At 38.6% G+C, this 14814-nt stretch overlaps 2 protein-coding genes across 23 annotated transcripts in view; both read left to right on the top strand.

Moving 5' to 3' along the window:
• The window catches only part of LOC110455928 (muscleblind-like protein 1), a 272691-nt gene that overhangs the window by 126106 nt on the left and 131771 nt on the right, over positions 1–14814 (top strand). For 20 of the 22 annotated variants that reach the window (XM_021506368.1, XM_021506393.1, XM_021506392.1 and 17 more), the window contains one exon: positions 2000–2058. The gene's annotated coding sequence lies outside the window, so the exon portion shown is untranslated. Of the gene's footprint in view, positions 1–1775; positions 1910–1999; positions 2059–10897; positions 11471–14814 lie in introns of those variants that run through there. The other 2 variants (XM_021506369.1, XM_021506371.1) reach the window with 2 other exon arrangements.
• Positions 13300–14814, top strand: part of LOC110455933 (proline-rich protein 2-like) — a 4345-nt gene continuing 2830 nt past the window's right edge. The window contains exons 1-2 of the mRNA XM_021506396.1: positions 13300–13304; positions 13528–14809. Coding sequence (XP_021362071.1) covers positions 13300–13304; positions 13528–14809 — 1287 coding nt within the window. The remainder of the gene's footprint in view (positions 13305–13527; positions 14810–14814) is intronic.

Below are 14814 nucleotides of genomic sequence, written 5' to 3'. Positions count from 1 at the left end.
TAGAAACTGGTCAAGAATATAGTAATCTTGTCAATTTACTGAAAAAAATATAGCAATTTTGCCAGTTAACTCATTCATCTCTGACGACACATTTGAACTCTTCTAATTCAAAGGTTGGAATATTTCATTATAAAATGTGAGGGGTGAATGAGTTATGGTACTGATCAAGAATGAAGTGAAGTGATAAGTTTGTGGACTGGTTAAGAATACAGTGACAAAGTAAGTCTAGGGGCTGTCAAGAATTATGTGATTTAAAAATTAGTCTGTGAAGGGACTGGTCAGAATTGTAAAAGTCTGGTCAGTTTTAGGAATGGTCAAGAAAATACTGAACTGGTGAACACAGCATTCACATTGTGATATTATCGCTTGATATAAAACAATTCGTATTTGGGCTGTAATGAGGAACATTATATCATTGGATGGTTTAGTCGGTAGCGATATGGTGGTAAGGTCTCTACGATATAGCAGTTTCACACAGACCTAGTTTATCATCCCAGGTCATTTACATATCAGACAACTCTCGTGATAACATAATTATTGCGATAAATATTTCATGTTTTCAATATGGAATGGTTTCTGCACTAAAAACATTATATCATAGAATGTATTTGTGTGAGACGGATGTTATAAATATCTTAAACAACCTTTCCACATAAACTCTGTCGCATGACTTTAATGATGATGACGATGACAATGACGACGACAACGACATATAATGCTTTAAATATCACCCCACCAGCTTTGGTTTTTGGGAATTTACCTTTTAATAGCTCAGCAGTAGTGCCATATGATAGAAAGTGTGGGGTCTGTGGTTCAATAACCCAGTAGATGCACATGTCCTTGGTGCTACTCAGTCTTATTAAATACATTTAAATATGTTAAACAAAAGATTATATAATACACAAAAAGAATGTATTTGATGATTCTAATTTGAGACCTTTCGCCATACAATGCACAAGTCTGTGTGATGACCTTGTCATACAATGCACAAGTCAGTGTGATGACCTTGACAGTAAGACTGAGATACATCTAAATTACTTATTACAAAACAACGGGTTGATGATCAGGAGCCGGGTCTTCTCATTAACTCATTCACCCCTGAAATTTCATAATGAACTATTCCAACCTTTGAATTGGAAGAGTTCAAATGTGTCTTCAGGGGCGAATGAGTTAAATATAGCATGAATGAACATCAGCAAATAAAACTGAGGTATGTGATTCTGTGTTTGTGAAAGACAAACAGTGAGGGATATCATAACTGACATAATTATCAAAATAAGCATGCATGTTTCTTGTAGATGTGTTTGATTTGAACTCTGGGGTGATGACCTAGCTCACTGATGTTTGATAGGAGATTTCATACAAAACAAGAGTTTAGGTGATGAACTTATTAGTTTGGCAGCAGATCAAAATTCATTTCATACAAATCAAGAGTTTAGGTGATAAACTTATTAGTTTGACAGCAGATTATTTCATACAAAACAAGAGTTTAGGTGATGAACTTATTAGTTTGACAGCTGATTATTTCATACAAAACAAGAGTTTAGGTGATGAACTTATTAGTTTGACAGCAGATTATTTCATACAAAACAAGAGTTTAGGTGATGAACTTATTAGTTTGACAGCAGATTTTTTCATACAAAACAAGCGTTTAGGTGATGCAAATAGCCATATAATACAAAACAGGAAGTAGAAACTGCCACGAGTGACAAAAAACTTCCTAATATTTAGCTGATAAGGACGACTGAACTGTTCGAGGTGAAGGACAAGTTCACGTCAACTATAAAAGTTTGATTAAGAAACTGAAACCTTCCCTGTAGTAGGATGTTACAGGTGTATATACCTAACGATACTGAAATACACCTGTATCCTCGCGTCACCGGGAAGTTCAAGCTTGTGACAACCAATGGTATATAGTTATCAGCTAATCGAATTCTTCCTATTCTATGATGACAGATGTGTGAGTTAGTTTCAAAACGTTTTTTTTCTCACATTTCAGAAGATCATTACAGTACAGACCGGAGTTCCTGTGATATGGCACTATAACCTACAGAAAAGGTAAGAGACCTATACTGTTTTGGTGTAATTTTCCGCTTTTGAAATCAAATCTGATCTCTACCTTTTCAGTAGATAATGCATTATATTTAATAATAAGTTCTTTATAAAGCACTCAGGGACTGCATGTTTCAAACTTCTTTTTACTAGAATTGTACAGAATTTTGAAAACTACAATTACATTTCATTCTTGAAAACACAAATCATCTTGTCCTGTTCTCTTAAAGGAGATATTGAAGTGATTTTTTTTTTTATAGATGCTAAGATTTTTGTCTTTTAATTTCATTATTCATAAAAAATTTGCTGGAAGTTCATGGATTGCGAAAAGTCTCATCTTAGTTTTGAAGATATATACATGTCCCTTTGGGATACCTTTCATTATAAAAGGGGCAAATATATAGCCACATGTAAGTAGCTCTTGGACTATTAGTTGTATTGTCAGTATATGATTTCAATCCTTGATATAGGTTTTATGGAAGTCAGTAATTGTGTATTTCACATTTGTAACCCGTCTAGTTACTTCCTGACTCGGCTAGGGGGTGTTTCCTTTTAGTTCAAGTGTCACAAGCACCAGAATTGGTGGTAATGAGCTTCATTGGTTTAAAGACACCAGTACCGGTTAAAGGTAAAATCCAAATCGGTGATATTTTCATAAATCATAAAAACAGAAAATAAAACATGCATATACGGGAATTCAAAATTATCAACCTCAGGTAAAATATACACAAAGAATATTTCTACATTTTAAAAATAATTTTAAAAGATTGAGTTTAACCATATATATTTATCAATGAATATAACCAACTAATGAAATGTATACAACTAGAGCTGGAAGTATCGTGTAGGCGGGGTTCAGCCCATACTTGTAGGGGACACTTGAAAAAATGACCTAATTGTCACACTAACAAAAAAAATTCCTGTATATTTCCTTCCGTCTAATAGCTAGCCAGGATATGATGTTAAATAAAATCCTTTAAATGTTTCCAAACTGATGAAAAGAACTGACCGCTACCTTCAATTGTGCTGTATGCCGGGGCCGTTTGGAGAGTTTTAATACCAAAATAGCGGCCAAATCTCGTCAAATACCTATACCGGTAAGGCTGTGTCCTGGCATACAGAAGGATCACCTGGGCTAAGAATCTTTTAGTGTATCAATTTGTGGTCACTACTGGTTTTAGTGGTCACATAAAAACCACATTCCTAAGGCTAGAGAAGAAGAGCTTGGGGTGGCTAACAATGACCTTTAACATGTACTGGCGATGACCTTTGTAATTTCCAGGTCATTGGTCTTTAAAAGCTATGGGCCTAGCCTTTCAAAGCATAGTTAGCCTAACAGCAATTTAACGCGAAAATATTAATCTAGTATGTGTTGTTTAAAATATTGATATTCAAAACTGAAATTTAGATTCAGTATCATTGATTACAGGGAGGAAAACATTTGTAAACATCAAGATATATCTCAAAAATCAGATTATGAATATTTTTGAATGAGTTGTAATGATAGTCAGCTTTCTGAACTAGGCCTATAGGCTGATTTTTTTCCTCCTTGAACAAAGCATGGTTAGCTTTAAAAGTACATTATGAATGATGGGTATTTTTTGGCATATTTACCATTTATTGATGTCGGTGCCATACTCCTGTTTACTTGGTCCATGTGGGCAGCCACCTGTCAACGTACCGGGCTCTACCTTGAGGTAATGAAGCTTACAATGCATATTACAGATAGCGTATTGACCCCTAATTGTTACCTGGACCAGTTACACCTGTCAACTGATGTGACCAACCAGCATTTAGCTAATATTTCAAATCAACCTCAGGTAGAATATTGGCTCTCTTACCTGTACCAATTAGGTCATTTTCACCTTTAAACTAGCTATAGTCTTATTCTAACTCACATAATAATTAGTTACTGGTCCTTTGTAATATGGCCACCTGTGGTGATATACCTGTTGACTTGTAGATATATATTTTTTACCTGGGGTTTTACTATAGATTCCTGTAAGCTTACTAGTCTCTTGGATCTCAGTTTAATCTCAAGCAGTCTGGCCCAATTGTTCCAAGTTTTGTTAGCTTTAATTAGTGGTTGGTGAAAAGTTCAAATTGTTGCCAATAAGATTCAAGAACTTTTAAAGACAAATACATTAAAATACATCAATTGTTTTTGTCTCAACCAATCTATAGCAGTGAAATTATATAAGATATTTTTGATTTTGTTGTATTTTATTTCAAATTTTCACTAAGCTCTAGGTAATTCTAACCATGCAAACTTAATGATGAAGCCTGGACCAGCCTGGTGTACCATGCTTTGTAACAAGTGGTATAGAAATTGAAATTGATTTTGTATATTGACTTAATCTACTTATGTCACCTGCATGACTAGTTATTTTTTTTACTGCTATTAATATTTTGAACTGATGATATGGCATTGACTGGGCAAGGACTGTGCCGTGCAAATACTTACAAGTGAGATTGGTTAATAAATGGTAGCACCGGCTAATTGTGGATGATTATAATGTGTGTATAGGTGAGAGGCAGGGTTTATTGGCTCTGTCTTAGGTTACAGATCGTTGATACGGATCGAGGTGAACATTCAGAAATTGTCAGTTATCAGAAAGATTTTTGTCAATATATTTGAAACAATTTGATTATACTTTTTTCTAATTATAAAAAAAAATTGTTCTGGTTTCAGTGTTAAGAAAGAAACTGTTGTGATAAGAAATGCTGTGTGATGAATTTTGAAAGATAAAATGACTTAAACATGAAGAATAGCTGCCTTCATTGTCCTTAACTCTTTCACCACTGTAGACCATAATGGACTCATCCAGATCAATGCGTGGTAGAGTCTACTAAAGTTACATAGGGGTGAAAGGGTTTACCTAAAGTCAATTGTAAAAAAACAAAAAAAACAAAAACAAACAAAACACTAAATAATCAACCTTCAAATTTCCTTATTATTTACTATTAGTAGTATTCTTCCTCATACTTTTAATTATTATTGTTATTATTTTGTTTTTAAATGTTTTTAATTGTACTATATTGCACACACACAAACCAGTGTCATTATATTCGGCAAGACAAATGAGGACACTTACATGGCAAAAGCAGAATCTCGAGTGCAGCAGACACTGTACTGTTGTTGGTTGGAGGGGTTGGGGGTTGTACAATAGGTATCCTACAATAAGCCCCCATGCCTGTTGATAAGCCCACTCATCCATTTTCAGGGGCCTCAAAGTCATTTTCTAATATAATTCATTATCTCTGCAATGAGCTCATCTCCAACTTTTAATCCCCCATTTAAAGCACACAACCCCCTGGGCTTATTGCAGGATCATGACAGTACACTGTGTGTTTGAGGAGGAGGTTGAGGTACATGTGTGCTGAATCTCCCTCGCCCTTGGTCGTCATGGTGTTACCTGTGGGGTTCACACCTGGTTCATCAGGTGTCACGATGGAGTCGTGTTGACAGTGTTAATCAGTCGGAGATACGTCTGTGTAATAATCCTATCAACATCATTTGAATATATATGGTAAAAAGGCCATCAGATCAACAAAGGTAAATGCCTGATGCAAATTGGAGCAAATAAATGAAAGAGTAAATTTGCGGGCAATAGACGGATCAATAAGATGTTCCCCTCCACTTGAATGCTGAATTGATCATGAATATGCAACGTCTCTAAGAACCTGCTCGTCTGCTAAGCGTCAGCTTAATCAACCAGACTTCACAAGTAAAAATATCATGAAGTGGTCGTGAAAAACTTGCATGCATAATCAATGGCGAGGTATGGCCGTGTGTCACGTTAGCGCAGCAGAGTGCTGGGTCTGAGAAGTTTTAAAAACAGCCCACTTCATCCATAGTCGACTTGGATCAATCAATTCGTTACCGTTTGATGTTGTTAATTGAACGTAATCCTGAAATGTATTGTAAATTATGTAATTAAAGAATCTGTGTGTTTTGGTTAATGACTCAAAGTGCTATTCGTAATTAGGCGAGAATTGATTTTAACCAATTACAAAATACTTTTATTCTTGAGAAATCGTGCTGGCTGTTACTCGAACAGAGTTGTTGAGGGGCATTTCATCAGCATACTTCTAGATGAGAAAAACTGAATTAAAACATCAATCTAGGATTTCAGAATGTTTTCACTGCTACGATTAAAGTAAAAAATATGGGTAATTCGATTTCAACAGGAGGCAGTTAAGACTAAAAATAATGTGGCAAACTCTGCTCTAGATAGGGAAGCTAAGATATTTCAGACAGTTGATACGAAACTGATAAAGATTTAATGACAAAGTCTAAAACTTTCAAATCAACAAATTAGAAATTTAAATAATTTTGTCATTTGTTAACATCATTAGCAATAATAAGTTCAAAATTAGATTAAACCTAGAGACATCGTTAAAATGAATTTTATTATTTTGAGCTGGATCAATTAATCTCGCAGGCACTTTATAAGGTACACATGAAATGAAGATACAACATTTTTTAACTTCCTGATCATTATCCCTGCCATGTTTGGGACAGTGGGAGGAGCCTTTTCTGGGCGTAATCCTTCACCAAACAAAACGGCAGCAGCAGCAGCAGCAGCAGCAGAATTAATATCACGGCAAACAGTTGGTTGATGGTGTTTAAAAGGTAGTGCCTGGTCCATCTCCAAATGCTTGGGATAATTGTCGAAGGATTTCCTAGATGGCAAATGGTTTCAAACTAAAAGTACACACTACCGTTTGTAATTTAGGCAGAAATGACACCTCTAAAATGAAATTGGCTATTACACAGAGGACGGAGATTTCGAGACAGTATAGTGACATGCAGTACTCTTTACACTAAAGTGCAGGTGGAATAGTTTTACAACTTCACACCAACTTAAGTTTTTATTAAAGAGGTATCTCCGACTTTTTTTCAGTATTCACGAAATAAATACTACCTGAGTTGCCGTGGCATGTTTGAATACTGCCATTTCTGCTTCCTGTGTATTCTCATGTAAATTTCAGCCCTAATGTAATGAATGTTTTCTTTATAAGTACCGATCAGTCTCAAAGTTACCCGACAAAGTACCCGGCGTTTATTTGAATGTGAATTTACTGAGGGCTATAATGAAGCGTGGAGGTATAGTGTCTACACAATACCTGTGCCTTGTTGTACCGTGATACAGGCCACGTAATTGCAAGACCTAAGGAAATAAAGATTCAAGTGCATGTTTTAGGGCTGGCTAGGAAAAAAACGGAAGAAATTGCACCAACAGTTAAATATCTTTTGCACAATATATGTCTTTATAAGAGGGTGTTTTTTTTTCAATACGCTTTTATATATTAAGATTATATATATTAAGAGCAAATTCAATAATGAAATCACCAAGTAATAAGGTTTTGAATAAACATTTGATCACGACAGGAAATTATTGACAGGTTTTATTCTCACGTCTGTGTTGAGTCAATGTTGTTTTGTTGTATGGAATATGGTTATGTGATTTCCTGCCCAGGTTAGATATGAATCTTTTGTAAGTTTTCTATCGCCTCTATATTCTGTCAAAACAACAACAGGCAGACTTTCCGGGTTTAGACATAGGAGAAAGGTCCTCTGCTAGTGAAGAAAGAACATAATTAATTCATATGTTCATTCACGGGCAAATAAGTTTTTCAGCACACCATTAACTACACATAATGAAAAACAGAGTATATTTTATAGAAAGTTCACAGAACTATTTGTCAAAGTTTTAAATTGTTTAGATTCTGTCTATAAATTGTTGAAAAATGACAATGATTTTCAATTCTTTTGAAGTTGATTACAGTTCATAATCTGCCTGAAAACTAAACTCTGTATCGTTAGTAAATCTTCATTAACTGGATTCTGCATGGACCCCCCCCCCCCTGGATTTTAGCCAAGTGATATGTATACATATAACTTGTGGTGTTTCTAAACTAAATTCTCTGTTATGAGGACATATCTAAACCGAAGCCTATATTATAAGGAAGGCTAATAATCTGATTTCAGCAAAAATTAAATAAATAAAATGTTCATTAATTTAAAATTGGGCACTACAGCTGCTTGTGTTTCTTGCCTTGATTTAATGGCTCTTTTCCCTTAAATACTTAGTTACACCATTCGTCTCCTTGGTGTTGTATCCCTAGTGTTGTATCCATATAGTGTTGTATCTATCCCTAGTGTTGTATCCCTAATGTTGTATCCCTATAGTGTTGTATCCCTATAGTGTTGTATCCGTAGTGTTGTATCTATCCCTAGTGTTGTATCCCTAGTGTTGTATCTATCCCTAGTGTTGTATCCCTATAGTGTTGTATCCCCAGTGTTGTATCCCTATAGTGTTGTATCCCTAGTGTTGTATCCCTAGTGTTGTATCTATCCCTAGTGTTGTATCCTATTGTGTTGTATCCCTAGTGTTGTATCTATCCATAGTGTTGTATCTATCCATAGTGTTGTATCCCTATAGTGTTGTATCCCTAGTGTTGTATCCATATAGTGTTGTATCCCTATAGTGTTGTATCCCTATAGTGTTGTATCCCCAGTGTTGTACCTATAGTGTTGTATCCCTAGTGTTGTATCCCTAGTGTTGTATCTATCCCTAGTGTTGTATCCTATTGTGTTGTATCCCTAGTGTTGTATCCATCCATAGTGTTGTATCTATCCATAGTGTTGTATCCCTATTGTGTTGTATCCCTAGTGTTGTATCTATCCATAGTGTTGTATCCCTATAGTGTTGTATCCCTAGTGTTGTATCTATCCCTAGTGTTGTATCCCTATAGTGTTGTATCCCTAATTTTGTATCCATATATTGTTGTATCCCTATAGTGTTGTATCCTACAGTGTTGTATCCCTAGTGTTGTATCTATCCCTAGTGTTGTAGCCCTATAGTGTTGTATCCCTAATGTTGTATCCATATAGTGTGGTATCCCTATAGTGTTGTATCCCTAGTGTTGTATCCCTATATTGTTGTATCCCTGGTGTTGTATCCCTAAAGTGTTGTATCCCTAGTGTTGTATCCCTATAGTGTTGTATCCCCAGTGTTGTATCCCTATAGTGTTGTATCCCTAATGTTGTATCCATATATTGTTGTATCCCTATAGTGTTGTATCCTATAGTGTTGTATCCCTAGTGTTGTATCTATCCCTGGTGTTGTATCCCTATAGTGTTGTATCCCTAGTGTTGTATCCCTAGTGTTGTATCCCTAGTGTTGTATCCCCATAGTGTTGTATACCTAGTGTTGTATCCCTAGTGTTGTATCCCTATATTGTTGTATCCCTGGTGTTGTATCCCTAAAGTGTTGTATCCCTAGTGTTGTATCCCTATAGTGTTGTATCTATCCCTAGTGTTGTATCCCTAGTGTTGTATCTATCCATATAGTGTTGTATCTATCCCTAGTGTTGTATCTATCCCTACAGTGTTGTGTCTATCCCTAGTGTTGTATCCCTAGTGTTATATCTATCCCTACAGTGTTGTATCTATCCCTAGTGTTGTATCCCTATAGTGTCGACTTGGTATCCCTTTCCACTGAACCTTTTGTACCTATCTTATGATGAAAGAAACTTTTGCGATGTCACAAACAGATTATTGGTAATTTGACACGAGCCAGGCGTCATTTATGATGTGACACAGATGAACACAGAATGCATGTCAACTCAGTTGCTTGGAAATATTTTGAGGGGCTCTGTTTGGAAGAGCTATGGGGAGGGGGACAAACTAGAGTAGAGGGAATGGAGGGAGGGAGGGAGGAGAGTTGTAGTGGAGTGGGGGAAGTTTTAGCAGGCTGACACAACAGTCTGGGAGTGACACAATATTCATTTTGACAGATCTAAGCTTTTCACAGTGAGGCTAAACTAATCATGTGACTTGTTAGTGGTGATGTATATGGAAGTGTGGGAACCGATGACAAGTTCTCATCACTTTTTAACTACAGCTATGTTTGGTCTTCTTGTTTACTCCAAAATATAAAGTCTACACACTTTAACACACACATGCACACACCTGTCTAGAGGGGACAATGCAGTCATGCATATATATTTTACCATTGCAGAAAGACTGATAGAATTAAACAGTTTGAATGCAACAGCATTACTGCTTTTACAAATGAAGCTAACCAGACCTAATCTGGTTGCTGTTATAAGTCTTGTGCTATAATGTATGGTGTAGTCCCTGTGTACAAGGCCCCGTGATCCTCTGTCACAGGACCGGCTGGTCCCTTTACAGCCCTTTGAAGGGCCACAATGATCATCTCTCACCTCCAGGCCAATCTGACCCACCCAGGCTGCATGCAGTAGCTCTCACCCTATCAAAGGCCTCACAGTGTGTGCAATAATGACTTTATTAGATGTAGATAAACAACCTGCTGGGCCTGCTCTTCCCTATAGTATTAACAGCTTCACAGGGCTACCATTTACACTGCCTCATGCAAAAAACTGTGCACATGTACCATAGATTATAAAAACTTTGTTCACCATAAAATCACTTACCCTGGTTTATTTTGATATGAATTTAAAACAATGAAATTCAATTTGAAAAGGACCCAGTTTGGTGTCCGGAGATTAGCTGCTGCAGCAAGCCCAGTGGTTTAGGTTTAGTAGCTATCAGTGGTAAGTTAGTAAGATAGCACATACTGGGACCTGCCTTGTTATCCCCTAGATCACCCACAAATAGATATAGCCCACTGTTCATTCAATAATTTGATCTGAATCTTGAGAGATTACTCTTGGATCCAGATCTACAGGCAGACTAAAGAGGTCGTTAGAAACAGGTCAAAGGCCACTTCAATTTTTTCAAACAAGAAGTATAAAGACTTCGGTGTACACGTGTAGTTGGCGTAGATTATGTAAAGTGAGCTTGGGACTGGGTTTGAGATAACGATATAGATGCGTACCTGTGTGGTCGACAATAAGGTAACTGTGCATATATTGAGGTAGATGTTTTATCATACTGTAACCGTTAGATTCCATGCGGCCAGATATGCAGTATGACTCACGGTTCACAGCAATGACTACTATAGGTAGCTTACTTCAGCCACGCTGTGTCACTGCTGATTTAAAAAAAATAAGTCTGAGTCTATTGAGTGTTTGAGTCACAAGCTGTTTTGTCTGGTGCTGTGTCGTCTCGGGACCTTGTCATCATTCTTGCAGGGCTCGGCTGTTGCTTCGTTCCTTTATTTATTCCTCTGTTTAAGTGGATCTATATCCGTGTGTTAGCCCATCACGAATGTGTGTACTTCTTCCAAGAAGTCTATACCCTCTCCATAAAGCATATTAGCGGTGACGTCACGGACGACACCTGAACAGCGAGATTTGAACTGGGACAGTGGCGTGTGATAAGACGGACAGACATGTGCTGGAAAGGTGCATCATGTGGTCTTTGTGAGGCATTTTTACAAAACTTGTGATAAGGAAAGCTAATGGTCTTCTGCATGTCTACAAGGTAAGCTATATGTCTGGTAGCTATTCTCTCCTAACTGCCGGTCCGTTTGAAAAGAGTTTCCTAAAACTTCAAAAACACATGTCGGAGCTTACAAAATATCTTAATTTGAATTTTTCTGAACTGAATTTTCACTGCACTATAGAATTTGAAAATGCAGAGAGAAAAAAAAAATTGTGGAGAACATGATGTGGCCGGCCTCAAAGGGTGGTCAATTCATTGCTTGCATTTTTACAGTTTATTAAAATATCCTTTTACTGTACAAAATGCATGTATTGTTTCAGTTGATGTAAGTGTTTATTTCAGTTTAAATTGAAGCTGGGAGCAGACATTTTATGGTTCTTTGTCCCATTATTATGATATAAAGGTCTGCCATGCAGTTGCTCTCTGGTGACAGTCGTGTGAGATGTCACAATCAGAACGTTCTGTACAAATTCTCTATTGGGATATCTTTAAGTATTGAAATAAAATTGGATATGATAAAGTCAGTTTCTCAGACGGCAGTATTGATCCTAGTCAAGAAGAAGCTGCTGATTAATTTATCTCGTTTGATGTTTCTTTCAGTGTTATGTAACATTAACAGTCGACATATCAAAATATTTAGTTTAAATGAAAACAATATTAAAACTGTTAGTTTGTAGCTGTGTATTTCAATACAGTATTGACAAAAAAACTATTAGCAACATTAATTCTAAATCTGTTTCATTGGTTGGAAAATGAGTCAAATATAATTATAGACATTTTCAGTATGTTATTCCTGGGAGCCAATACGACCTCATAATCACATAACAATTTCAGAAATTTGATTTCCAGTAAAATTTAATTACGTTTCCATTTGTTGGCTCTCTGACTATTCTAGGCTGTTCCTTGGCATGTGGATATGCCGTTGACATGTCAGGTTGCACTCTAAAGCATTTCCGTTGAATACCAAGCTAAAGTACAGTTTGGCGCATATTTCTATTTCGGTGTTTCGCGAAATATTAATGTATTTTCTTAGCGAGAACTTTCTTTATCCTTGGAATCCAATGCAGGTCTCTATCCAATTATCTTCTAAGTCAGAGGCAATTAGATTTTCAAACTGTATTTCTGGAGAGATAGATTTTAAAAATTTCAATATGAATGTTGTATTAAGGACTTTATCGCGGGATGTAGATAAATATCGCTATTTAGTTCCACAGATATATGCACACCTTTTAAAATAGATACCGGCTTTTATTACAAAAGTAGTCGATAAAATGCTTGAGTCTAATACATATACTAAGTAGAGAAATATTCGGTACATGTTGATTTCAAGCTTGCCGGTCCTTCTGGCTCCTCCGGAAAGGAAAGCAGCCAGTGATTATGGTCAGGGCCACCCAAGTTTACAACTCTATCTCATAATGGTGAGAATTTTCTGTAAAAGCCTGCAAGCTTACATACTGTGTTAACAAAATGAACTTGATGGGATATTTATTTGACACATATTAAGTTATATTTGATATCATGTGTATTTTCTTGATATTTCTTTTTAATGAAAAAATCCTTTTGATTTTATTTTTATAAAAGTGGATATTGATGAACTTCCATACAGTGGGTTGTTTAAGTATGGCTTGCTTTCACTTTCTACTGCATGGCAAAATGGAAATGATTGAATTGCTGCAAATATGAACTTTTAGACAATTTTTTGTCAGATAGAGATAACTATAGACACTTTGTACACATTTCAAGATTTTTGCCTCACAAGAAGGCATTATTCCTCGGTAAAGTGTTTAATTTTCAATCCAAACACGTCGCCTTTCTTGGAGGGTATTTGGAGGTAACTAAGCAATGGACTCTCCAGTTCTCAGATAACGATGAGGTAAATTCAACAATTCTTTTGTATATAAAATAGTCAACATATCCTTTAAAACATTGAATTGATAGTGAGACAACCAGATTAGTGGTGGCTGGATAGTGGGACAACTTAACTACTGGTGGCTGGATAGTTGGACAACCAGATAAGAGGAACAACCAGATTTGGACAAGCAGATTAGTGATGGCTAGATAGTGGGACAAGTAGATTAGTGGTGGCTGGATATTAGGACAACCAGATTAGGAGAGGACCCCACCCCATCAAACCAAGGGGGGAACCCAACCCATCAAACCAAGGAGAGGACCCCACCCCATCAAACCAAGGGGGGAACCCAACCCATCAAACCAAGGAGAGGACCCCACCCCATCAAACCAAGGGGGGAACCCAACCCATCAAACCAAGGAGAGGACCCCACCCCATCAAACCAAGGGGGGAACCCAACCCATCAAACCAAGGAGAGGACCCCAACCCATCAAACCAAGGGGGGAACCCAACCCATCAAACCAAGGAGAGGACCCCACCCCATCAAACCAAGGGGGGAACCCAACCCATCAAACCAAGGAGAGGACCCCACCCCATCAAACCAAGGGGGGAACCCAACCCATCAAACCAAGGAGAGGACCCCACCCCATCAAACCAAGGGGGGAACCCAACCCATCAAACCAAGGAGAGGACCCCACCCCATCAAACCAAGGGGGGAACCCAACCCATCAAACCAAGGAGAGGACCCCACCCCATCAAACCAAGGGGGGAACCCAACCAATCAAACCAAGGAGAGGACCCCACCCCATCAAACCAAGGGGGGACCCCAACCCATCAAACCAAGGAGAGGACCCCAACCCATCAAACCAAGGAGAGGACCCCACCCCATTAAACCAAGGAGAGTACCCCGACCCATCAAACCAAGGAGAGGACCCCACCCCATCAAACCAAGGAGAGGACCCAAACCCATCAGACCAGGGAGAGGGCCCTGCCTCATCAGACCAGGGAGAGGCACCCCACCCCATCAGATCAGGGAGAGGGTCCTGCCCCATCAGACCAGGGAGAGGACCCCGCCCCATCAGACCAGGGAGAGGGCGGCCCACCCCATCAGACCAGGGAGAGGACCCCGCCCCATCAGACCAGGGAGAGGGACCCACCCCATCAGATCAGGGAGAGGGCGGCCCACCCCATCAGACCAGGGAGAGGACCCCACCCCATCAGACCAGGGAGAGGGCGGCCCACCCCATCAGACCAGGGAGAGGACCCCGCCCCATCAGACCAGGGAGAGGGCACCCCATCAGACCAGGGACAGGGCCCTGCCCCATCAGACCAGGGAGAGGGCCCCGCCCCATCAGATCAGGGAGAGGGCCCTGCCCCATCAGACCAGGGAGAGGGCCTCACCCCATCAGATCAGGGAGAGGGCCCCGCCCCATCAGACCAGGGAGAGGGCCCCATCCCATCAGACCAGGGAGAGGACCCCGCCCCATCAGACCAGGGAGAGGACCCCGCCCCATCAGACCAGGGAGAGGGCCCC

The sequence above is a fragment of the Mizuhopecten yessoensis genome, unplaced genomic scaffold, assembly GCF_002113885.1.
Source record: "Mizuhopecten yessoensis strain PY_sf001 unplaced genomic scaffold, ASM211388v2 scaffold8423, whole genome shotgun sequence".
Lineage (NCBI taxonomy): Eukaryota > Metazoa > Mollusca > Bivalvia > Pectinida > Pectinidae > Mizuhopecten > Mizuhopecten yessoensis.
Note: the sequence above shows the minus strand (reverse complement) of the source record. Positions and strands in the feature narration are given on the sequence as shown.